Raw genomic sequence first — 27,741 nt, 5'->3', positions numbered from 1 at the left:
TAGCAGTGACAAATAATTAATGTCAGTGATGAAGATTCTTCCTTCTTACCTTGGATGTGGAGGCTACTTGGCTGACAAGAAGGGTTTGCTGCTGGCTGGTATGTCTTTAGAGGCATTCCTGCAGATTGTTGAAGGTGTGGAGGTTGTGAAGTCAGTCTCTGCATCGTGGGATGTGTAACTGAAATTTTCTGGGAGCTGATGTGGTGAGGAGAAGGAGCCAGAGCAACAAACCTACGAGTTCAAAACCACAAAACTGTAAAATCTCCAACAGATAAGTCCCAAGATGGTTTCTTTGTTACTTAGAGCACTAAAATGTTTAGCAGTTTGCATAGATACAGATTTTCAAAAGAACACTGTGCAGCCCACATATAGAGAAGATGCATTTTCAAACAGTGACACATCATTAGATTTGACGAGTGAGAAATGAAAACGCTGAAATGCATCCTCATAATGGAAAATCTTTAACCTCTGAGGGCGGGTTTAAGTATTAACAGGAAGAGATAGCTCATGGGGGATCTGAATTCTGAGGCATTGCCAGCTATTAATTGCCAGGTGTTGTACCAGCTTTATCTGCCAATAAATAGTTGTCCTCGCCGGAAGCAAAGGGTCAGCTCTGGAAACTGAGGAGTTAGATATTAGGTTCAGTTCCAGATTCAGGTTTCAAGTTCTAGAAGTCTTTCTATGTTACATAGAGCTATCTGAAAATAAACAATCTGAAATCAATATAATGTATATAAAGGCAAGTGTTAAATTGCTTCCAGGTGGGCAGAGTCTGATCACATCAAAATGTTGATCTGGACTCCCAGTACAAACTAAAAGCATGGTGGAGGAGCAGAAGCACACAGACAGAACCTGGTGGTGCAGCTGCCACTTCACTGTTTGGCCACTTGTAAAAAGGAACTCCTAGACTATGAAAAGGAAGCCTACAGAGGGTGGAAGCAAGGGCAGGTAGCCTGACAGGAATACAGGGGAATTGCCCAAGTAGCCGCAGATGACAATGGGGCAGCAAATGCCCTGATAGAACTAAATCTGGCCACACATGTCAAGGGCAACAAGGAAAGCTTCTATTAGTAAGTCAGTGATAAGAGGAGGACTAGGGAGAATGTGGGCCCTCTCCAGAAGGAAATGGAAGGCCTGTTTACCCAGTATATGGAGAAGGTTGAAGTACTCAATGACTTTTTTGCCTTGGTCTTCACCAATAAGGGCTCAAACCACACCATTCAATTCACAGAAGGGACAGGCAGGGACTGGGAGAACAAAGAATTTCCCACTGTAGAAGAAGATCAGGTGTGACACCATCTAAGGAATGTGAAGATGCACAAGTACATGGGAGCTGATGAGACGCATCTGTGGATCCTGAGGGAACTGGTAGATGAAGTTGCTAAACCACTATCCATCATATTTGAGAGGCTGCAGCAGTCTGGTGAAGTTCCCACTGACTGTAGAAGGGAAAACATAACTCTCATTTTTAAAAGAAGAAAGATGGAGGGCCTGGGAATTTACAGGCTGGTCAGTCTCAACTCTGTGCCCAGCAAGATCATGGAGAAGATCCTCCTGAAAACTCTGCTGAGGCACACAGAAAGTAAGGAGGTGATTGGTGACACCCAACATGGATTCACTAAGGAAAATTCACACCTGACAAGTCAGGTGGCCTTCTACGATAGGGCTACAGTGCTGGTGGACAAGGGAAGAGTAACTGACGTCATTTACCTAGACTGGTGCAAAGCATTCCACGCTATCCTACACAACAGCATTGACTCTAAACTGGAGAATCATGGATTTGATGGATGCATCCCTTGGTGGATAAGGAAATGGCTGGATGGATGCACTTAAGAGAGTTGTGGTCAACAGCATTATATCCAAGAGGACAATGGTGATGTGTGGCATTCCGCAGGGGTCAGTGTTGGGACTGGTGGTGTTTAACACCTTTGTCGGAGACATGGGCAATAGGATTGATGGCACCCTCAGCAAGTTTACCAGAGAAACTAGCTGTGTGGCACCATCAATGCACTGGAGGGAAAGGATGCCATCCAGAGGGACCATGACATGCTTGAGAGGTGGGCTGGTGCAAACCTTATGACGTTCAACAAGGCCAGGTGCCAGGTCCTGCACCTGAGTCAGCACAATCCCAAGCACAAATACAGGCTGGACGAAGAATGGATTGAGAGTTGAAGAGAAGGACTTGGGGGTGCTGGTTGATGAGAAGCTCAACATAAGCTGGCAATGTGCACTTGCAGCCCAGCAGGCCAACCGTATCCTGGACTGCATCAAAAGAAATGAGTCCAGCAGGTTGAGGGAGGTGATTCTTCCCCTCTACTCCACTCTCGTGAGACCTCACCTGGAGTCCTGCATTCAGTTCTGGAGTCCTGAGCACAGGAAGGCCATGGGTCTGTTTGAGCAAGTCCAGAGGAGCACCTCAAAGATGATCCAAGAGCTGGAGCACCTCACATATGAGGAAAGACTGAGAAAGTTATGGTTGTTTAGCCTAGAGAAGAGAAGGCTCCAGGGAGACCTTTCAGCAATCTTCCAGTACTGAAAAGGGGCCTACAGGAAAGTTGAGGAGGGGTTCTTTATCAGGGACTGTAGTGATGGGATGAGGGGTAATGGTTTTAAGTTGAAAGAGCGAAAATTTAGATTAGATATCAGGAAGAAATTTTTTCCTGTGAGGGTGGTGAAGCACTGGAACAGGTTGCCCAGAGAAGCTGTGGAGATGTTCAAGGCCAGGTTGGATAAGATTTTGAGCAACCCAATCTAGAGGAAGGTGTCCCTGCCCTTGGCAGCGGGGGGTTGGAACTGCATGATCTTTAAGCTTGCTTCTAACCAAAACTATTCTATAATTCTATGATTATAAAAAGAAACCATTTTGACTCACTGCTTGCTTCACTTACCCACCTTCTGAAAGAGAACAGCAACTCCAAACTGCAACCAGAGGCTGAGTTTTCTTGCTGTGTTTTTTTTTTTTTCAGGAGATGAGGAAAAGGTCAACAGAAAGAACACAAGGCAGATTTCTGCTCTTCTGTCCTTCTCCCTCAATGCTTGAAAACTCACCCTGCAGAAGTGAGGAGCACAGGAAGGATGAAAAGGCTGAGACTTGCATGTTGGGGAAGTGCTGGGGAATGACTGATTGCAAGGCAGACTTAGAATTGAAAACCATGACAGCAAAGGAAAGGTGGAGTTACAAACCTCCTCTGTGAGAAAATTCAGAAGTGGCAACTCTAACTGCTTCATATGCACACAGATGTACATATACATACATACGTACGGTGGAAAGAAGTAACATCAAGAATTCACACTTCAAAATGCAGACAAAAATTCTAAACAGGCAATAAAAAAGTCCACAATTCAGTCACCACTCACACTGATTTGGTATCAGAGATATAATTTCTGAACTATTTCATTTACCACTAATAGTACCATGAATTGAAAATTAATTCATTATCTCCAGGTCTTAATAAAATGTCAAGAAAAAAAACCAAAGCCAAGTTCCTGCAGAAATACTTACTATTGAGAGAATATTGACAGAATATGACTCTCACCACAAGTAAACAGAATCTCAGGGCCCCCGTTCTGCAAGGCTCCTCTGAAGGCTAGCCTCTGCTAGGCTCCTCTGAAGTTTAGTGTCCCACCAGTATGACTTCCCTTGCTTAGGGCATTGGTGGAGATCAAGAAAGGACCAGAAGAAACCCTTGAAATGATGAAGGATGGAAAGGGCCGTTGCCCAGGCTGGGATAACAGAGTCCCTTTCATCTCTCCTTCCTCAATATACCCATAGCAAGAGCAATCGTTACCTGGGGACTGCCACCGGTGACTTTATACACACTGACAATTCAGTTTACACCCATCCTGGCAGCGCTGAAGGCAGCGCTGCCCCAGGCTCAGCACAGAAAAAGCAGTGGCTGGTCTTACCTCTCAGAGTCCACAGCTGAGACAAGAGGTAACTGTGCAGGAGAATGGAGAGGACTACCCTGTACACTACATCCTGGCGAGGGGTGGCTGCTGAGATGGGACAAGGCCACTGCCCCAGCTGCTGTTCCACTTTGACTTATCTGTGAGCTGGAGAACACGGCCGCTGAAAGGAGAAGGAGAGAAATAACCCTCATCAGGCAGGTGATAGCATTCATGAGTGATCAAATACTAACAAGTAATACCTCTCCTGAAGTGGTAATGCCAATTCTTAGCAACAAACAGTTTTTCCTGAAATACTTCTTTCTGTCTGAAGGGAAATAAAAAAACCCCAAACCCCATTAGAATTAACTAAATAATCTTTGCTACCCCCAAATGACACTTCCATAAAAACAGGCTTGACATAGCCGTGCTCCTTGCCTTGAGAATTTTGTCTAAATAGGGCTGCAAGTCTTCTACAGCTTTCTGGTGTAGAAGATATGGCAAATGGTTCTTAAGATATGTATTTTTAGAGCTAGTGAACAGAAAGCATAGTTTCATAAATGGTGAAATACTTTCCACATTTTCCCCTCCACTGCAAAAATCCCAAATGTCTTGAAGAGGTTAACCCAAGCTTAAATATTGCTATTATTGCCCCTAGACTCCCCAGCAATGCATACAAAAAATTTAAACTAGATTAACAGTTTTATAATTTTCTATGATGTTGCTCTTGTATACATTCCTAATTAGGACAGATTCTGGATGATTAAACAAAAAGCAATATAGGACTCCCTCCAAATGTCCTAATTACCCCAAGTCCTGTGACCTCATTTTCAGAAGTTCTTTAAATTAGGCAGTCAGAAGATAAGACACTTATTAACAAATCCCTCTGAAATACAGTTACTATATTATTTTTACTATATATCTGTGTCAGATGGTTTATGTCAATGTTGAATGGCAGCCAAAACACACACTCTTAAACATTTCAAGAACCCCACAAATGAATTAGATAGGCTGTTTACAACATTAAAGTGATCTCTCATTGTTTGGTTGTCTTTTTAAGAAACTGTTGCTTAGGCTTAGTTCTACAGAATAAAATTCTACTTATAAAATTTACATTACGTCAGTGAATATGTTGGAGCTAATTACTTAATTTTACTGATAAAATCCTAGAATATAAACCAGTTCACCAAAGGAAATTGTCACTACTAAAAGATCTTTCTAGGCTAAAATACCTACATGGATGCTGGAGTCAAAGCAGAACAAACACTCCTTCAGGAGTGACCCCATCACCACTCTGTCTTCAAGGAAACCGTTTCACAGTTTGAACACTGCTACTCAGTATTAAAAGGGTAAAAAGTCCACCTGATTTCTGAAGTCTTCAGCCTGTTTATGGATGCCTCTATTCATCCCTGAAAGCCAGCCTTTTAGACAGACTTGTTATTCACCAAGCTAAGCCAGAGTTAAGGAAAGGCTTAGGAGTTTAATGATGCTGTAGCCTCAATTAAGAGAAGTCCTGGACATCTTTCAGCTGGTAGAGTTGACAGACAGTGCAAGATAACAGGTAGGAAACCACCTCGTGTGTAAAATATATCTAGTATAGATGCTGCAGAGATGATGTCAAATTTTCGAGAAAGTCAGCATGAGCCACATCGGTGAGCAGCACTGGTGGAGTGGAAGCTTCTCTACCATGAGGTCAGGAAGACAACCATGAAAAGGATTTCAGGCAAGTATTTTCTAAGCTGCACTTGCACATTTCTAACTGGTCCAGTCTGAAGTGCTAGCACAGTTTCCAACAGCACTGCCCAAGACCTAGTGACTCTGGCCCTGGGAAATGATTATCTGCAGCCAGGCTTGGGCAAAATGTCCTTTCTCTGAAGCAGAGCAACATAAAGCCCACTGCAATATTCACCTTGGTAGACAGTGTAAAGGAAGAGCTAATTATGTCAGGGACTAGAGAGGCAGGTAGGATATTTAAGGAAGAGAAAGCATACATACTAGCTTCAAAAATATATTCCTGTACAAAGGGTATGTTAAATGATCACAGCGTGGCAGAAGAGTGGACCCAGGCTCCCATAATGCCTTATAATGATGCCTCCAAGACGACCACCATGAATGATGGTGTGGGAAACCACATAACACCTGTGGGCAGCACAGTACATCTTTGGTCAGTGCAGCTTCTTGATGCATAGAGATACTGTGCTGACAGAAGCACATCTGTAGGCACCTGGTGAAGTGAAACTGCAATGCTGGCAGCCACTTTCTAGTGGAATTGCTACTATTAAAACTTCCTAGTGTAGACATGGCATTGGCCCAAGCTACTATCTGAATCTTGTAAATGCCAGTTGAAATAAAACATCTTCAGCCTTTAGCAGTCTACAGACTGGATGACAATCAACTAAAATTGTCAGTGACAGCTCATTTACCTAGTAGAGCTAGTCTTAAGAGACTGACAGAAATGTTTGGACACTATTTAAGAAACTACTAGATAGCTTGAGCACTTTTTCTTAGAAGCTTTGTGTATACCGAACTTTTCTAATGTTAATGGTTGAGCTGCTCGCTCTAAGTGCTGGCAGGAAACATCTATGCAAAGGAATATCTTATCAGTGTCTGATCCTATTAAACATCTGATTTGAGTGGTATGAAACCCAACAAATGCTCAACCAGCATGCTCACCCACTCCAATACACAATCAAGCACATCCATACAGAAAGATGGAGAATTAAGTGTATTACTTAATAAAAAGGATTCCTACAACATGGCTTTTCTCTCTATCAGAGCCAGATCAACTAACACACTTAGAGTAATTCTAAAAATTTCAGATATGCTGAAAGGAAACCCAACCAAACCCCAAACAAAACAAAACCCCAAAACAAATTGTTGATGCTCTTCCCCTGTGTCCCTTAGAAAGACCAATCTACACCAGGATTTACAAGATGGATATGAGCTGCTAGTCCTGAATGTGAACTCTGGATTGGGTTACACCCACAAAGTTTCAGCCACAGCAAGGGAGAAGCGATGTTTTCATTTCTGGGGTCTCATCACAAATCAGTTTATCAATACACAAGAATTTTCCATGAGAATATATCTGCAAAGGCTTCTCACTGAGAAGCTAACTTCACATGCATTCTCATAATGCTTCGGAATAAATTGGGTGGTTGGAAGACAAAAAGCTAAATCTGAGTAAGGTACTTTTTTAAAAAAGACAGAAAAGTAGCATTTAAATGGTTATAGGATTCAAAGCCTATCTCATTCCCCTTCCTCCCCCTGCCTGAACATTTCTGAAATGCAGAAGCACCTTTCACTTTGCAAATTAACAAGAATGGTATGATTTACTATCTTGGATTTATTAATGTCAAATCAGTACTTTATCAACCTATTTCTGTCCCCCTGATACCTCTCCTCTTACCCTCCAATGTGATTTTGGAGTAGGGCTGAAAGTTCTTCCCATATAGAATAAGAAAGTGTGAAAATTTCATTTAGTAGCTCAGTCAATTAAAATTGCATACATAGATTTGCAAGAGTGGGTTGTGTTTTTTTTTTTTAATTACTGCATTGAACCTTCCATTTCTATAGGGAATACTTATATGGTCCTTGTCAACAAGTAATTTACTAGTGTGCAGAAGGGAAAATCTGAAGTGGTTTTCACATTTGGGAGTATCACCTCTATATATCCTCCCTTATGTGGGCATGTCCTGTGCTGAGCCTTAAGTGGTAAGCCCAGCAAATGCAAAACACGCTGCCTTGATCCTGCCCATCTCATCAGTAAATCTGAAGACTCCCGTATGCATGGAACTTAAGAAGCCATCGTATATCAAGAAGTGGAGTAGAAGTCAAAATCACATTATGAAGATAATAACCCTGTCTCCAAAGTGGGTCTTTTGCATGGGCCATCTGCATTGATGGTCTTCAGATGCTCTGCAGTCAGATCAGAGATACTGGAGGCATCCAGTTCCTGGGGGCATCTAGAAATCTGGACAGTTTGCTAGGAGTGCTTGCTCAAGATATTTGGATAGAAGAAGAAAACAAGCCTAAGAAAGCACTTTGTACAGTAATCCAGTCTCATCATGTGGAGACCCATTTAATTAATTTCTGTCTTTTGAGCTCCCTTATCTCAAATATTTAGAAATCTAAATGCTTAGACCATAAGGTGCTTTTGTGGTAATGATCTCCACAGGTAAATATTGTTGTAAGACACAACATCATCTACTAAGATTTTTTCCACAGCTCAGAAAACGGGAGTGGAAAATTAAGAAAGTGATTGAGGAATTACCAGCTGAGTAAGAATAAAAATATCAGGGTTACTTTATAGGTAATTATAGGCTTCTCATAAAAATGGTAAAATTATGCTTGCTAAAAGCCTTCGAATTGCTACACAGGATATTCCCAAAGCAGCCTATAACGCAAAGAATAAAAGGTCTGTGGTTCTAATTTTTGAACATTCTTTGATCTCTTTTTTTGAGCTCAACACGATAGACATTTTCTAGTCCTGTTGCTGCATACTTGAAATGATGGATAGGTGATGGATAATTAATTGAGAAAGGTGGACATCCTGGAAACTTCTGTAGTTTCTGAGATTATGAAACAATGAAATCCCTGAAGCAATACACTGGGGTCTGGATTGGGATTTGAAGGTGTTATAACTATGTTCTGCTCTAACATTATCTTAGATATAAACTTCTTTGGTAATTAATTCTTCCTTATTATGTGTGTAGAGTCCCTAGCTCAGTATTATTTTACTGGGAAATAAAAAATCTACACAAGAAGAAGTGTTACTAAAGTAAAGCACATCTTAAGTCATAGGCATAAAAGTAGTTACATCAAAGTTTCACAGTACTGAAGCAAAAAGCATTATTTAAAATATTATTTAAAATATTATTGCAAAACCTTCTGTAACTTTTCTGATGCAAGTTGGAATTTCCAACTTGCTAAGAAAACCATAGTCTTGACAAGATTTAATAATATTGTTTGTTTGCTTTGGAGCAGAGCAGAGTAAGATATTCAGCAATTGTTTATAAATGAAGGACACACTTTGGTCCATTCTTAAACATTAAATGGTCAAGTTTTAATCAAACAGCACAGTAAAAATAATATTTTTTTTTCTATTGCATTATTTATGACTTCTTCAGCCTTACGGATTCTTGATTGCACCATACAAAGTAAGTTTACGTGATTTCCTAGTAGAAAAAGCACAATTCAATTGTTATTATTATGAATTAATTGCTCACGTCATTCTATGTACTCAATAAACCCAGAAGTATATGTATTTTTAAAAGATAAACCCTAGACGTTACAGAAATTTGACACTTCAGTAGAAATAAGACTTTGAATTTCTGTTTTACAAAATATGACTATGCTTAGCCCCAGAAAAGTATATATACTTGTTTAACTTTAGACCTGTAAATGAGATTTTGTATTGGTTTTAATCAAAGGATCAGTCACATTAGCTCCCTTTATTAATAACATTAAACTCAGTTCAGATTTCTTTTATAAAGTCACGAAGGCCATAAGATAAAAAAAACCCCTCACATGTATGCAGTCTTAATTTTAAATAACAGATAGATAATAAAAAATATTATTGTTATACTTCATTTAAATACATCTGTGTTTGCAGATTCTGTACTTTAACAGTACAGGGAAATGGCAGTCATTACAGACTTTGTTGTACTTTGCCAAGTGGAAACTAACTAGCATCTAAATGCCTACTTTTGCCATCTCTTAGGTATTTCTAGTAGTTTGCTTTCCAAACATTTATTCTATAAATCTCCTGTGAAACATGAAAAGCTACCTTTGCTTTAAGTGTGCATAAAAGATAAGAAAAGTAACCAAGTGAGAAAAGTTTGATTTAACTGCACTGGAAGCCACACACTGTTCCCATTTCTACTTTAAAAAATAGCACTGACATCTCAGCTAATACACTGCCTCTAACAATTCCGAGTAAAAATTACATATTTTATTTTTCAGAAAAGTCTCAAAGTTTTTCTTTGTACTTAGAAAAAATGTAGTTTTCACAGAAGTTTGAAGGGTACCTTGATTCTATGACTGTGTGATTCTCTAAGAAAAGACACTTAAGCTTTTGTATGTTTTTTGTCTCTTTCCTTGGGACATGAATAATTTCAATGTTGCAATTTCAATAAAATGATTCCCTCCCTATTACAGTTATCTCACTTACTCACACAGTGTATTATTCTGTATCAACCCTGATGAGTATTTAATGAAACAATTCATTTCAAATGCACTGGGTAGTTGTTAAAGCGAAATGGATTCATCTATTCTTGACATAATACCCTCAGTTAACTGATGTAAAACAACACAAGAGAATAAAACTAAGAGACATTTATCAAGTTGTAAATAGCTGTGAACATATGTAAAGGAAAGCAGTTTATTAGTTAGAGAAAAAATAGTGATGACAAAAGTAGGTTGATTAATACTATAAAAAATGCTGCACAATAGAAAGCAGTGACAAGTAAGAAAAAACCCAGAATAATTGTATTAAAATAAAGTACATAATAGCACTGTATTACCCCAAATATTGAAGGACAAGGCATGAATGAGATTGCAAAAAGTAATGCCACCATCACAGAAGCTGGCTACAGGGCATTGACATACAGACAATTGCCAGCCAAGGGTGGCTGGAGGCAGTAACTTTACTCAGCTTAGGATCCTTATAAGTCATAGGACAGCAGTTTGTACAGGCTGATGTCAGGCTAGGTTTGGATTGATCCAGCAGCTTGAGTTTAATACCTAATCATAGTCTGGAAGCTAGACTAGTAAAAGTGCTGAGTACTCAAGAGACTCCAGTTAAAACCTCCTGCGAGAACGTCTTCAGTTTCTGAAAACCTGGTCTCAGCTCTTCTGACAGCTTCCATCTTTTGTAGGAACTTCAAAGGAAACGCTGAGTCTTTCATTTTCTCTCTCATTTTTGTGCATTACACTGGGTAATGTCAGTAAACATTTTGTTAAATCTCAGCATTCCTAGGTATCCAAATTCCTCACAAAGTAAAATACAAAATAAGCGATGGTAACCAACACCATCTTGCTAGAAGATCCCAGGCCAAAATAAGATATTTAAAATCTGAAATTTCCTCTAGATTTCAAATAACAGATGCCACACTCAGACTATACTCAGACTATGGCATTTAAAAGTTAACAGGATACAAGTAATACAAATAATTTTATAAACTAGAATATTGTCAATTACAGCTTTAAATTTCCTGATTTTTGTCATATTAACATACATCACCAAATAATGTGCAGCTCACAACAGCTTGGAAAAAACCCCACATCATAGAATTGATAGATTTACAAGCATTTCAGTAAAAGAAAAACACTTATTGAAGTGGTCACTTGATATAATGTCCTTTACAGCACTGCAAATAATATTCAACCAATTCTTTCACTTTCTACATCTGGCTCAATTAAAAGTTGAACTGCTAGAAGATGTAATGCATTTGGCCTGAAAGTTAAAAACAGATGTCTTTGCAACTATTAAAATACTACACTAGCAAATATTAACATCCTATCCATCATTGTCTCAAACTTTGAGATGTATTTATATCTTATAACTTAGCAAATGTTAAAATTCAGCTCAAATGCAAATAAAAATTGTATATTTAGGCAGGTATGAGAGAGTTAGGTACTTTAATATGAAAATCCCTGATACTTAACTGAAATAATAAAACAGGATTATCACATTTAAAGAATAAATGACTTTATTCGCATATTTATAGTCATAAAATGAGAGCCCATAATGCAGCATTTAAGTTCATTAATGGAGTTCTATTGGAAAATTTGTATGTGATCCATGAATAAGGAAAAGGAAAAATATTCTTGGATTTTAAATGAAGCTTATGGAATTCAAGATGTCTGTAAGGAATGGTAGAAGTTAATTGCTAGAAGAAGTCAAATGCCTATAGAGCAAAAATATTGCTCTTTGTCGTAGTAGGTCTTTCCATGGACTTATCCTGCCTTCCTCCAAAAAAAGGCATGAAAATCTTTTTACATTACTTTATAGATTCTGCCATGAGAAAGTTACAGATTTTAGAGTACATCCTGTTCTGCAAAATCATCTCTAGTCTCAGGTGAGCAATAATACAGCACACTGTTTATCTGTCTTTTTCTGTACCTGGGTAAGTATCATGACCAGGCCCTGGGGAGCATCCTATCGCATTATCTGCAGCATTATGCAGTAATGGGGCTGGGTGGGCAGGCTGGATTGCAAGGCAGTCATTCAGGATGTCCTGGGCAAGCTCTGAGCTCAGTCGTAACTGAAACATAAGAGATAAAAAAGAAGAAATTAATAGAGTATGGATCAAAAAAAAAAAAAGGAAATAATCACAAAAATCCTTTAGTCACTGAAAAATTATAATGAAGAAATATTGAAAGGTTAGAGAAAGAAATGGAGCATACACAGAATTCTTCTGTTTTAAGTCCTGGCTAATGTCTTTCCATTACAGCAGGCATTTTTTTAATATGAGGAAGGAAACTCTCCCAGGTGACTAACAACCTGCACTCAGGACAAGGGCTACTTGTACAGATACGATCTGGGACAGAGGGATTTATGTTTATTCTTCCATCATGCACTGCAAAAGAGAGGAGTGTCCTGATTCACAGGTAATGGAAATTTATCAGAAGTCTGACATCTCTTATATCAGCAGAGGGATAGTATAAAAAATCAAACATTTGCTGCTGGTTTAGTGCCCTGAACTGGCTCACTGATGGACCAGAAAAGCAAAGATGTTAGCGGCAGTGGAAATGAAGGACTGGGAGCGAGCAGCCAGGAGGGGTATCATTCAGGATGGTCAAGAAGGAAGCAGTATCACTTTATATAGACCATAATTGTCTCGAGACCACATTGCTAAGTAACTACGACTGCAGTTGTTTCACAGCATGGCTAAACAGATCTGAAAGTGAGTGGTCCTTCACTGACACCAATCCCAGCTGCATGCATGGCCACCTGCTTAGTACCTGATCCAACAACAACACATCTGTTTACCTGGCAGGTCCAGCAGAAAATTTACTCTGCAACAATTAATAAACAGTTTTGTAAGAAGAGTTTTGCTTTGCCTGAAACTGAATAAACAATCTCATTCTAAGGCTACAATACAATTAAAAAGTACAATTAAAAAAAAAATCCGAACTATAAGAAGGAAAAGGGTAAAACTCTACTGTAGCATCCTGAAACAAGGCTGTTCCAGCTGTAAAGCAAAACTGCACCTTGAGGTTTCTAGCAGATGGATGGGTGCTGCCGCTGGCTTCTGGGATTTATGTCTATCCCAACACACTGACTGATGTTACTGTCATAAATAGCAAAAATTTCCTTGTTCCTTACAGCCACCTTGTCTCATAGGCTGATGAGCCATGTAAAAGAAGGGAAAAGGAGGGTTTGTGCTTATAGGCACGTGGGCCACTGCAGATATGTATCTTCTCCTGTTACCCATGCTGATAAAGAGGTAGTTCATGCGGCACAATCAACAAAAATCTGACCTAGTGCAGTAGAATTTGCTGCACTCATGCACCAGAGTCCCAAGAAGCAAATCTCATAGATGTAACTGAGGCTCTTCCTTTCTGTTTGGTGCCGTGAAATGTGAGCAGTTAACAGTAACTAGAACATAACCTAGTACCTCTGACAAATGCCTAATGAGAGAAAGAGCAACAATGAAAAAAAATTCTGTCCATCCTGTACTCAGAAATGAAGTAAAAAGAGTCAGAGGTAATTAATTCTGAATTTAACTGTAGAAAGGAAAATTACACGGCCTATTACAGATACATATAGACTGTGAATGCTCTGTATTATTCCTTCTTTTAAAAAAATTAGTAAGCCATTATTAAGCCCAAGATATACTACCATTTTGAGGTACATTTGATATTCTAGAACTTGTTATTCTAGAATTTTATAAATTTCCCTCTGGCGAGGGAAAGCCAGAGTGGGAGGAGGGACAGAAAAATTGTGAGAAAAGGGAGAAAGGGAAAAAGAAAGGGAGAAATACTCTGATAAATGCTTTTCAATTTACTATTCATATTTACAAACTGTTAAGTCCAAATGTTTCTTCCTGTGTAGGATGTACGCATATATGCTATTATCCACAAACCATCCTGCTTTTATTGTTACCACTAGTAACATAGCTTTTTCATGAAATTAAATGCATGTGAAATTAAGTGCCAGATACATCCCAATTAAAAATTGTATCAGTTGTATTATTACTGTGTTATGTGCCTTTAAATTTCTATGGGCATTAATATGAAAATAAACATGAAAAACATCTGACTTCTATTAAAAGAAAAGGATTCTTTCACACCATACAAATTTACAGAGGTCACCTCTGCAATGCTGTTTGTACATGTGCACTTTTTTTTTTGTAAGTAACGAGTTTTCTATGATAGCACTTTCGTGGACGAAATAGTGAGTAGAGCAAGGAAATGAGAGCTAAGTATTTAGACATTAGTTAAAAGCATTAAATAACAGCAATTGCCTGTTTAACACACTTTTTTATTTTGCACCTTTCAGGAGGTTAGTTTTGCATTTGTAAATCCTTGGATATTGAGAACAAATCAATTATGAGAACCTGTGCAGACATATGGTTATGGTTGGACTCGATGATCCGGTGGGTCTCTTCCAACCTGGTGATTCTATGATTCTATAAATTTTCTGGCCTGCCCACCAGTCAACGCTTATAAAAACAAACAAAACACAGGATCAGCAGCAGAAAACCAAAACTAGTGAAAACAAACACTAGGAGAGAGCAGTGATCTGTTTCTGAAGGTAGTTCTTAATCCATGCATTAATTATTACTGATTTGTATTTACAACCACAAGGGCTATAAATAAAACATTATCACAATCCTTCTATAAACCCTCACCAGGTAATAAGTGCTGGCAACAACTTTAGTGCAGGTTATGCATGTCAGTAGCTTTTTGAGAGTAAATACTGTTGCACATTGGAAAGGGAGTGAGCAAGAGACCTGTTCTCTACTGCTTAGAAAAAGATTCTTCATGATATCTAATCTAAATCTCCTCTCTTTTGGCTTAAAACCACTACCCCTCTCTCTACCACTACAGACCCCCAACCCCATCTTTCTTGTAGGTCCCCTTTAAGTACTGGAAGGCTGCCCTAAGGTCTCCTCGGAACCTTCTCTTCTCTAGGCTAAACAACCCCACCTCTCTCAGCCTCTCCTCGTATGTGAGGTGCTCCAGCCCTCTGATCATCCTTGTGGCCCTCCTCTAAGCTTACTCTAACAGATCCGTGTCCTTCCTATGCTAAGGACTCCAGCACTAAATGCACTACTCCAGGTGAGGCCTTACAAGAGCAGAGTAAAGGGATGAATCATCTCCCTCAACCTTCTGGTCACACTTATTTTAACGCAGCCCAGACTCCTCATCCTTTTTCCCTGCTCCAGCACAAGTTCCAATCCACAGGAGACAGTCCTCCATGAACTTCTCCAGTGTGAGTCCTTCCCATGGGCCGCAGTCCTCTATGAGCTGCTCCAGCATGGGTTTCCATATACTATATAGAACAGAGAAATTTCTTTCAATTTGTATTATTCTACTATAAGCAATATTTTGGATTATCTCCTTTTTAAAATGATGTAGCACAACAAAAACACCACTTAAAGGGGGAAAATTGTACTTGGGACAGATCTGAAAGGAAACTTTGAATAAAAAAATCAAATGGCGAATTTTACTTTAAAGAAGACAGTACAGTTTGAGTGAGATGTATTGTAAGTGGACATTTTCTAAAATACAGAAAAAAAGATTGGTCACAGTTCTGTTGCAAACTGGTAATTATTTTGCTCTACATACTTGGGATGAATGTGTTTCAGCACAGGAGGGTCCTAAAGATACTCCTTTTTGTGATGTCCACTGTCTTAGAGAAGTCCATATTTTCACAGATTTTGCTTCCCGTTTTTCTCACTCTTGTCATAGAACTAGAAAGCACTGATGCAGGTGAATGTGTGGGCATTCACACACAATTGTAAGACATCATTCCCTGTACCATATCAGACTGTAAGATATCTGAAAACATGCAATTCTTATTAAAAAAACGTAAATTATACCTATGACCTTTCCTATTTTATCCTCTTTTCTTGCAGTTCTAAGAGGTTTGTATCTGCTCTTCCTGTGAACAGCTATCAGAGATGAGCTATGACATTTAAAAAGCAAGGCAAAAAAAAAAAAATCACTCTCTTATGCCAGATTGATTTGGAGATGTAGCTAACGCATGATGTTCCTAAACATCAACCTCTACAGTAAATGCAGCCTGACAAAGAAACCACTTGTACCACAGAATGATTTGCTTTCCCTTTCTGAAAATACATCTGCGGCAAATTTTCACTTCATGAGTGGAAAAATGTGGAAAACAGACAAGTATTCAGGCACCTGGTGCTTTATTTACCATGAATATATTTTTCTACTACAGGTTAGCAAAAATTGCCATGACTATCTGTAGATAACATAAACAATTGTTAGCATGCAGAAACAACGATTTTCAGATTTCTTTTATTTTTCCCATGGCATCCTTTATATAACAGTGGCCTTCAGTTTAAATATTTGATTTGCTGTTAATATGCACTGGTACTGGAGTTCATGTCCCAGTTCCTACACAGAGATATTGTCTATTATAATACCTTCATCAGAGCCTAAGACTAGAACTGGAAAATATTTGGCAGCTTTACTAGTAAGAGGTATTTGTTCAAGATTTTTACTCTTGCAAAGGTTCCTTAGGGCATCCCTGTACAGTTTCATCCACTGTCTGTGAGTTATTCAATTAGAGTATTTTCCCGGCTAGATGAAGTGATGTGCTGGCTGGGCCAGCATCGCTAACTTTCAGAGTTGCTGCAGCCTCATGTTTATAGTGGGGCATTTCTGTGTCAGGCTGGGTTGTTTGTTCCTAAAGCTCTAATTCGGCTTACAGTGCAGTCTCACGAACAACTGCCAGCAGACGGGACAGAGCTATACAGCACAGGAAAAAACAAATGGGCAGAGGAAGGCTTTCTTCAAATGGGAACTGCCAGGAAAGCTGGTATATCATTCAAGAGTAGCACTGAGGACAGTACTGTCAGTACATGTCAGCGCAGGCCATCTGCCAATACCCATCTCCAGCAGTGAGAAACCTGCATGCCAACGATGGATGCAGAGGAGGTCCCAGCCTGGAACAGGGTTATGCAATGAGGACAGTCCTAAAGACTTGAAGGGTGTTTGGGCTGCTGTCAGGGCAGTTACCTGCAACCTCTTAAGCATCCTTTACACAGTTTCAATCTTGCTTGCTCAGATGCTACTGATGCTTAAGTAGCACCACAAACAGAATAGCACATTTAAAGCCCAGACTGAAGTGTGACTGGGTAATGTGAATCACGGAATTATAGAAACATTGAATCATCTAGGTTGGAAAAGACCCTTAAAATCATCGAGTTAATCATAAACCTAACATTGCCAGGTTCATCACTAAGCCACATCCCTAAGCACCACATCTACATGTCTTCTAAACACCTCCAGGGATGGTGACTGAACCTGTCCTTGGACAACTTGTTTCAAAACTTGACAACCCTTTCAATGAAGAAAATTTTCCCTATATCCAATCTAAATCTCCCATAGTGCAACATGAGACCATTTTCTCTTGTCCTATCACTTGCTTCTTGGGAGAAGAAAACGATAGATGCCTTACTGTAACCTTCTTTCAGGCAGTTCTAGAGAGCAATAAGGTCTCCCCTCAGCCTCCTTTTCTCCAGACTAAACAATCCCAGTTCCCTCAGCTGTTCCTCACAGGACAGATTCATGCCTTTTTTCTTGGACACACACCTCAATGTCTTTCTAGTACTGAAGAGTCCAAGACTGAAGACAGTATTTGAGGTGCAGTCACACCAGGGCCAAGCACAGAGGGACAATCACTTCCCTGCTCCTGCCAGCCACACTATTCCTAACACAAGCCAGGATGCTCTCGGCCTTCTTGGCCAATCAGGCACACTGCAGGCTTATATTCAGCCAGCTGTTGAATTGTACCTCCAGCTCCTTTTCCATCAGCTAGCTTTCCAGCCCCTCTTCCCCAACGGTAGCATTGCATGGGGTTGCTGTGGCCCAAGTGCAGAATCTGGCACTCAGTCTTGGTGAACCTCATACAACTGGCCTCGGACCATCCATCCAGCCTGTTCAGATCTCTCTGTACAGCATTCTTTCCTTGAGCAGATCAACAGTCCTGCCCAACTGGGTGTTGACTACAAACTTACTGAGGGTGCACTTGATCTTCTCGTTCAGACCATTGATAAAGATATTAAACACAGCTGGCTGCAGTACTGAGCCCTGGGGAACACCACTTGTGTCTGGCTGACAACTGGATTTAACTCCATTCACCACAACTCTTCAGGCCTGGCCATCAGCCAGTCTTTTATCCAGCAAAGAGTTTGTCCATCCAAGCCATAAGCAGCCAGCTTCTTCAGAAAAATACTGTGGGAAATGGTGTCAAGGGCTTTACTAAAGCCCAGGTAGACAACATCCACAGCCTTTCCCTCATCCACTAGGCGAGTCATCGTGTCATAGAAGTAGATCAAGTTAGTCAGCCAGGACCTAACTTTTCCAAACCCACACTGACTGGGCCTGATCACCTTGTTGTCCTATACATGCCAGGTGATGGTGTTCAAGATGATCTGCTCCACAAACTTACCCAGAATCAAGGTCAGCCTGATAGGCCTGTAGTTGCATGGATCCTCCTTCCAACCCTTCTTGAAGATCAAAGTCACATTTGCTAACCTCTAGTCAACTGGGACCTCCCTGGTCAGCCAGGACTGCTAGTAAATGATAGAAAGTGGCTTGGTGACCACGGTAGCAACTCCCTCAGTACCTTTGGGTAGATCTTACCCAGCTTTTATGTGGTCTAGGTAGTGCAGCAGGTCATTAACTATTTCCACTTGGATTATGGGGACTCCATTCTGCTCCCTGTCCCTGTCTTTCAGCTGAGGGGGCTGGGCACCTGAAGAACAACTGGTCTTACTGTAAAAGATTAGGGCAAAGGCATTAGGTACCTTAGCCTTTTCCTCATTCCTTGCCACTGTGCTTCCCCTGACATCTAGTAAAGGACGGAGATTCTTGTTAGCCCTCTTATTGTTGTGAGTGTATTTGCAGAAGCATTTTGTACTGTCTTTTTACCGCAGTAGTCAAGTTAAGTTCTAGTTGAGCTTTGGCCCCTCTAGTTTTCTCCCTGCATAACCTCACAATATCTTTGTAGTTATCCTGAGCTGCTTGCTTCTTCTTCCAAAGGTCATAGAATTATTCCCTTTCTTTTTAATGAGTTGCAGCCAAAGCTCTCTGTTTAGCCAGGCCGGTCTTCTCCAACCAGCTAGACTTTTGGCACATGGGTATGGCCTGCTTCCGTGCCATTAAGACTTCCTTCTTGAAGAACATTCGGCATTCTTGGACTCCAACAAAGGATATTGTTTGCTACCAAAAATTAACCTGAAGAAAACAAAATGCTGTGGGCATGCACTGACAGCTGTTTACAGAGTTTTGAGTCAACATGGATATATATATATTTTTTTTTTTTTTGCATGTTTGTCAATATAATGAGGATGATAGCACTTATTTCTTCTGGTGCACTTTTCCACATATCATGCTGCCAAAGATCACAGGAGTACAAGCTCAGGGCAGAAACAAAGTGCAGGGAGGAATTACAATGTGAAACAGCAAATATTAACATAAGAGCAAACCAACAAACTCCTGGTTATAACAACTGCCACAGCTGTGAGAGTAACACGAAAACCATAGGGGTGTTTCAACATGTCCTCCTCCCTGGAGAGCAGATCTCTATACGTGCCACCAGCAAAGCATAACCTCCATGACGGAGCTTCCTTGTGAGGCACACCCCGTGTATCACACTATTGCGTGCATTGCTGCCACTGCAGCAACTGGTGGGGTGGTCAGGCACAGCCAGTCCTCCATCGCTTTCATGGTCTGTTTTCCTGCTTCTCACTGACCACATTCAAAAGAACTGGTCATTCGTAGTCTCAATACTTTTCCAACAAATTGTATGATTAAATTCCTTAAATACTGCTGCCCATTCCTAATCCCTTTTTGCCAATATCCCTTTCAGGAAAAATTGCTGCACACCACAGTGCCCAATTTATATTTAATTTTGAAAACAGGAAGTAAAGGGATTAAAGTTGGGGATTAGAACACTTACTCTTTGCTGCATTTTTTCTGCAGAATAGTTTCTCAGTTGCCATGGGCACTGCTCACTGACCCTTAGCCCCTGAATGCACTTCTTTTCGCATTAGTGACATCTTTCAAATGGACTCCACAGAGAACAAATGAGGAAAAATATCCTTATGTTCAATTGCTCTCAAGGCAAGAAAATAGATTTGCTTCCCATTCAATCCATTCTCTTCCTTTTTCAGTTTTAACAACTAAAGCTGAACTAAGTGTTTGAACAAGGGCAAGTGAAACCTGAAGGACGCAGGAGTAAGCTGGGCTCATACTGTAGATATGGCTGTTTGCTCCCCCCAAGGCAGGTGCTCATAAACAGAGCAGTTTTTCCAGGCTAATATAATTACATAGTGGACTATATCACTGGAAACTAGCTTAGTGCCTGAACAATCTGATGAAATACCAATGACACAATGCTCTAACCCTTCTCGGCTCCCTCATTCTTCTCTGTCAGAAAAAAAAACCAACCCAAAAAATAAGTTGATTTTTTTTCTGTAAGAAACACATAAACATTGTGTTTCTTCACTCATAAAAGGGTCTAGTTCAAATGCTGAGAAATGAAAAGAAACAGAATAGAATACTGGAAATAAGTGCTGTAAAATAAAACAATCAAAAAGTACTATAGAAAATCATCAGACACTCTTTTCTATTCATGTTCTTCACTAAATCTAAATGCTGGTGTAAAATTTGTCTATTGCAAAATCTTAAAAGAAACTGATAGCCTCATCAATTGTGAAGTAAAATCAACATGTAGTCACAATAAAAAAATCCTGCTTCTACTGTAAAGCAATGTAAACAATGAACAATTAACAAGTGTGCAGCACTGTAAGAAATGAGATCCCTATAATATTTTGCTGAGGGAATAATGCATTTCCTGATATGACCTACAAAGTACAGACCTTTATTGAAAACTCCATGCTAACCTGTAATTAAAACATTTGTATATTTTATTTCCAGAGAAATACTGTTCAACAGGGGGATATCACATCTTTAAGCACTTTTTTTTTTTCCCACTTCTCTCAGATTTTCATTGTAAGATGGGACAGGTTTATACACATTGTACAAGAAAAGGACTCTGAGAGAGGACAGGTGGATTGTTAGAAAAGGGAGACAAACCAATCAGGCTTCAGAAGAATTCAGTCATTGAGATCTGCCTCTAGAGATGGAGATTTTATGTCCCCTTTTTGCTAGCACAGGGATTGCACAGTGGCAGAAGAGCAACATCTGCAGGATCACTGCTAAATGTGTTAAGGTTACCTCTGTAAAGCCCCCTCAGTTCAGATGGGAACGCTGGTCAAGGTCAGCACAGGCCCTCTGAAAGGCAGTTACAGGAATTGGTTTGGCCAGATGATCCATATCCTTAATTTCTTTATTTCCAACATGATCTATATTTAGTGTGGACTGTTCTGCTCTACTGGTCTCTGCTACAGCCCGAAGTAGGAGTGGATATAGCTGATGTGTAATACAGCCTGCTTCATCTCAGCAGTGCAGTGTAACACCATTTCTCTTTATTATAAACAGGAAAAGTATTCTAAAAACTTCCAACCATTGTTAGTTCATTGGTGTTTGAAAGAGAAATAGATTAAACGTGGAAGAACCATGCATAAATAGGAGCAGGGAGACACAGACTGTCTGTCCTTTCCTCCTCCTCAGCACAATAACACCTGAAAAGGTCTCCTTCCAACAACATGACACAATGAAGATTACATCTTAACTGGGAGAATGTTTCAATAACCCACCAAAAGCCACTGTTCAGCCATCATTTTACAATTAACCAGTCTGTGTCATTAAGGAAGATTATTAGGCAGAAATGAACCAAACCATAGGTTTGTGGGCATATTTCTTATCTCCTGAGGTCTCACTACTCTCTTCATTTCTTAAGGATTTGGTAAAAGTAACATACGTTCTACAACTCAAAACAATGTCCACCAAGCATAGACAACTTTCAGAGATGTCCTTTGGATCTCCTTTCCTGAAGCTATGCCTCTGTGATTTTTGCTTTCTGGCAAATAAAGTACAAAAAAATCTGTCCTGGAAAAAGCCAGAAAATAGACATGAGCACAATTGCAGTGTTAGATCAAGGGGAAGTACAAATCAAATAAATAACTACAGATCAAAAAATAGTTAAGACTAAACACTGCACACGTTAACTGCTCTATGCTCCTCTGCATAGTATTGAAAAATCCAGGAGAGACCTAAGAGTATCACTTATTACTCTACCCATCTGATGAAGTGTTAAGGTATCTGGCCAGCTGTACCCATGCATGTTTTCCTGAAGACCCATTTGAGTGGGCTAAGATGATGCAGGTTTCCAGGAGATGGCCTTCAGAGGCGACTGTCAGGCTCAATCACTATCTCAGAGCTTGTCTGTATAATGTATCTGATACACAACTAATTTACACAATGTCAAAGACATGGTCTGGGTAATATTAAAACTGCTATAGAACTAAAGACTGGTTAGCTGAAAGAAATTATTTGTTATAAATTTTCTTTCAGTTCAAGGCCCAGGCTAAGACTTCTATATTCTCTTTAGCTGTTTCAGTTCATCTGAAGTGCTGAAAATTATATTTTCCTTTTTTTCACAAAGATGGAGGTAACCAATCGTGCACTTCACTTTAATTAAATTGAAACAATCTTTAAAAACTTTTTTTTTGGCAGGACACACTGGCTTACAAAACTATTATACCTGACAGCAGTTGTTCACTAGTAAAATTATGGCTAAAACTAAAACCACATATAAAAGCATAACCACTGCATTGTTCAGATAAGGTAGATGTTACCAAACTGATCCTGTCCTTGCCAAACAGCTGTATGGCATCAAAATAATCTTTTGTTCATTTTTTAAAAAAATACCTTTTTCCTGTTTGAAAAAGCACTTTTCAAAAGAGCAAAACCTTTAAAAAAGGCATTAGACATCTACAGATGATGATGACAAGATCTACACAAAAGCCAGTGGAGGGTCCAGTCCATTCACAGTTGGACTTATTAATACTTAAAGGTGTTAATGCTTGAAAGTGAACTTAATGTTTTCTTTAGATTCAGAAATATAGATCTCTTCAGCAAGGGTCCTGCATAAATAGCAAATTGTTTCTCATGGTATACTTCTAAGAAAAAAGTAATATTTTTATACGTGTACAAGTCTGAGTGCTAGCTAAATGAATAGATTTTAATGAAAACCATAATCATAAGATCAGAGAGTCATTAAGGTTGGAAGAGACCTCTAAGATCATCAAGTCCGACCATCAAAACAATACCAACATGCCTATGAAGTGCCACACCTACACACTTATTGAACCCTTCCAGGGATGGGGATTCCACCACTTCCATGGGCAGCCTGTTCAAATGCTTCACTGCTCTTTCAGTAAAGAAATCTTTCCTAATATCCAACCTAAATCTCCCCTGGCGCAACCTGAGGCCATTTCCTCTTGTCCTATCACTTGTTACTTGGGATAACGGTAGTACTTGTCTTCTATATTGGTTTCAAATCAGTGGATATGTAACAGTGCAGGCTCTGGATTTTGTTAATGATATTTTGCACAATCTAATTTTCACTAACTTAAAGAAGAAGTCTTACAAACAAAAAAAGCTAGAATTCATATTTTCAAATGCAGTATCATCAGTTCACAGATGCAATAAATTTGTTTTTAACTGAAAACACAAAGTGTAACCAACTGAAAATAAGCTTACTTGTGTCAAGTACTGCCCTATTTTTTAAACAGCCAGAGGCTCCACAGGATGACTAAAGGCTCAAAATTACTCATCCTGTTGAAGATTCCAAAGCAAAGCTCTCAACTGTATCCTTTCTTATTAAAGCTGTTCTACAAATAAGAACTATAGGATCTAATAGTAGTAATGATTCACCCTGACTTCATGTAGACAATATTTCTACCATTAACAGCTGCACCTGATATTATAGGTCGGCAATTTTCAAACCCAGTCTATACTGAGAAAAAGAAGTACCAATGCATGAATGATTTTCAGATTTTATGAAGTCAGAAAACAGTGTTAGTGTTTTGTAAGAAGAATAAAGAATGCAAAGATTACCTGAAGCAAATACCTTCCTCACTTGTGTTTCCTTCACAATCATTTCTTCTGATTGCCTGCACTTCCATATTGTTTTTACTAGATATTTGAAAGAAGTAATGAAAAAGCACTTCAACCCATGAATTTTTCACCCTTGTCTTTTCCTTTTGAAAATCCTGTATGTTTACCACTGATTCTGGGAAACAATCAATTTAGGTTTTCAAGTCCTTCTTTATATAAAAGCCATTAGTTCAGGAAGTGATGCAACTAAAAACTGGATTTCTTGCCATTTTAGCATTTCCCAAGATTTTCTTGCCATTTTAGTGTTTTCCAAGATTTTCTCTTTCTGGTCCTGGTCTGCCTTGAACTTGCATGGTACATTGAAAAAGGTGAACAGTTGTGTAATTACTGAAGTGAGTTATAAAGAAAAAGTAAACGATCCATGAGATCCTAAACTAGTATGAGGTCCAAGCTAGATAAAGCTTAGCAAACAGATGTCATGTCAAATGTTTAAGTGGCATTTGCCTGTATGTACCAACACACTTTCTAAATTGACAATTTAGTTTAACTCTGCATATGGAAAAAAAAATTAAGGAAATGAGGTGAAAGATGAGAGATATATAGAACTATCTGGGGCACAAGAAAGTACTGGGCTTGATCTTACCATGGCGTACCCACCTCAGTTGCCTACAGATGTTCGGTTTGGGTTGCATACCCTAAAGACCCAAAGCTACGAAGGTAGAAGACAGAATAAGAAAGGAAACTGGAAGAGAAAAGGATTATAAAAATGGAACAGGAGAAACAAAAAAGGAGAATACATAAATTAAGGCTAGGCAGCCTAAAGGTTATCTTAAAGTATCAATTTAGAAGCAGATGCTTCTTCCAGATCAGACTCAAGATCTATCCAGACTGCTTTAAGCTATGCACACTGTCCACTAGCAGCTGGCATTTCAAGAGAAAGAGTGAGAAGCTGCAAATAAGCAGTATAGAATAACCACACTTTTTCCTAATCTGTTCAGCCCGATTGCTGACTTCTGTTCTGGAGTATGACCTTGAAGCACTGATATCCCTTGCAAATCTCATGGTTGTTTTTTGGTTTTTTTTTTAACTCTGCCACATTACCCACAGAAATATCCAGTTCCCTTTGAGTTCTACCTGGCTCTTGGTTTCCATTATACTCATATGTTGTGGTAACAAGCCCCACTTGGAACCTGTTCAGTTTACAAGAAAAAATCTTTTAAATTTGTTCGTCCTTTCCAAGTTGAAAGGAGGAGATGAGCAAGAAGAGGAAAGATTTGAGAAAAGTCATTGTAGTCCAAAGGCATTAGAATTTCTCTCAGCATCACTTTATGCGCTCATATTGAGTGCTATCTAGTTTTCCCCCCCTAGAAGGAGCTCCAGCCATCTTCCCACAGAGGAAAAGAAATCCAGACACAGCCAGCAATTTTTACTTTTTAAAATAAGATAGGAAGTAATGCTTTGTATACCACCAAAATATTTCAAAAGAACAGACTGTACGAGTATATGAACAAAAGCTGCCTAAAATAATTCAAGCATGGAAATGTATGTATATTACATTAATAATAATCTGGCCCCATCTCAAAGGGCCAAGGAAAGGGTCAAGGCTTTGAAGACAGATCCAGAAAATTTGGGCTGAATACTCAATACAATGTTGAGCACAGCAAGTAGATGATTCTGCTGCTAAGAATATACTTCATCCTGCTCTTTTAAGTCTATGCAACATCAAAGACACATTTTCAGGTACAGTCTTGGGGAGCCAGTATCACCACAATAATGTCCCTTGGTGTGTAGGGGGAGGTTAAAAGGAGGATTAAATGCAGTCAGGCACGATGTATTAAATGAATCCATGACTAACAGGGTGTGACAGCAAAGGGTTTCATTCTTTTCAACAGAATAGATCCCTAGGGCTGGAAGTATTACTCCGCTGTGCCTTTATCACCTTGGAATTTTTATAATTATTTTTGATGAATTCACATTTTTGTAAAGACCTTTTTGACATCAAGCCAATTTTCACTTTTAATTAAAGCCATAAATAACCTCAATTCTGTATTAAAAGGTTTATTGTTTTTTACTTTTTATTATTTTTACTGCCAGGAAATATTTCAAATACCAAAGCATGATGTTAGTTAGCAGTTATAAGTTCTCAAAGGTCCAGTTACTATGCTCTACCTTGTAAACATTGCACACCGCAAATTTTATCCATGCTTATAGATGTCACAAATTTTCTTTTCTTTTTGTGGAGGTTTGGCTTATTTCCTCTTCCATATATCAAAGTATCTCAGGTGATCAATAAGCATAAATAAATCCTTATGAAACAAAGACGAAAAAAACCCCCCAATTTTAACTCTAGAATATGCCCATAGATTGTCAAGTGAGGAGTAAAAAGGGCCAAGTTTAAACTGCTTGGCACAAAGAGGCAAATGAGCAAATTCAAATCGTGAATGAAATGCAGGAAAAAAATATCCACACAGTATTGCAATCTGACAAATATGAGAGAAGAAACAACACATTATTTCACTCTCAATGACCATAATGTTAAAGTGCAATTTAATAGCTGTATTCAGGTCCATTATAGCAGTTTTAGTTGAGGCATCACACATGAATTTCTCAAAATTCAATGACCTGATCAGCATTTACTTTACATGCTTGTAAAGGACAGTGTATGGGTGGCTGAGTTTGCTTCAAGAGATGGGCAGGACTGAACTTACAGATCTCTTTCAGCAGTTCTGCCTGTGTGCAGCATGTACAGCAGTAAAGGAGCTGAAGTACTACTTATTAAGGTGAAAATGAATACTCAGTTACTTTATCTCTGATACAGGAGTGGGTACTCATAAATTAAAGGGAAATTCCTCAAGAAAACTTCTGGCCAGTTCCTCAGAGGCTGACATGTAGGTCAACAAACCATTGAATCAAAACTTAATCTTCAAGTTTATGTACCGCAGCTTTAAAGACTCCTACTTGGAGCTTCCAGTGCTGTACAGAACAATTGTATTGCTTTCTATGACGGTCTGTGCATTTGGTTTTAAAACTTATAAACTATAACTTGTTTTACAGAAAGCTGACATCTCAAAGGTTTATCTCTCCCTACACCTGTTCATGCGTGCTCCCCTTTTTATCAGAAACAGTTGCCTTAAAAATGAAACCTTAGATTTTCATCCTCAACTATCTAAAAAATCTAATGAAATAGTGTCAGTGATAATTAGGAGTTATGATTAAAATGCTCAGAGGAAAAAAATTAATTTCCTTAGTTTGCAAAGTTTCCTTAGCTTTTCAAAGATGTGTTTATACATAAAACCAACTGTTGACTCACAGACTTGACATCCAGAGGGAACCAGCATTGCAAAATATTTTGGTATTTGGAAAAGTCTAGCAAATGGAGATATAGATTAAAGCTTAATCTCACACACTGTCTATCTACCTTTAAAATCCATCCATCCTTCCATCTCAGATTGGCCATGTAAGCTGGATTTTGTATCATTATGTATTTACCAAGTGGCAGATCTTTAAAAAAAAAATCTGGTTTCAAAAATATTTTTATTTGTCTCATTATGTATGTTCAAAGATTAATCATCACATTAGAAAATAAACAGCATTAAAGCAGGCAGCCTCATTAAGTCAAAGATGAAA

The 27,741-nt window shown here is 39.0% G+C and overlaps 1 protein-coding gene across 1 annotated transcript in view; it reads right to left on the bottom strand.

Annotated features, from left to right (window-relative positions):
• The window catches only part of GLIS3 (GLIS family zinc finger 3), a 144,823-nt gene that overhangs the window by 8,413 nt on the left and 108,669 nt on the right, over nt 1-27,741 (bottom strand). The window contains 3 exon segments of the mRNA XM_069880357.1: nt 50-231; nt 3,907-4,079; nt 12,000-12,149. Of these exon segments, the coding sequence (XP_069736458.1) occupies nt 50-231; nt 3,907-4,079; nt 12,000-12,149 (505 nt within the window).

Source organism: Phaenicophaeus curvirostris, chromosome Z (assembly GCF_032191515.1).
Source record: "Phaenicophaeus curvirostris isolate KB17595 chromosome Z, BPBGC_Pcur_1.0, whole genome shotgun sequence".
In the NCBI taxonomy this organism is placed as follows: Eukaryota; Metazoa; Chordata; class Aves; order Cuculiformes; family Cuculidae; genus Phaenicophaeus; species Phaenicophaeus curvirostris.
Note: the sequence above shows the minus strand (reverse complement) of the source record. Positions and strands in the feature narration are given on the sequence as shown.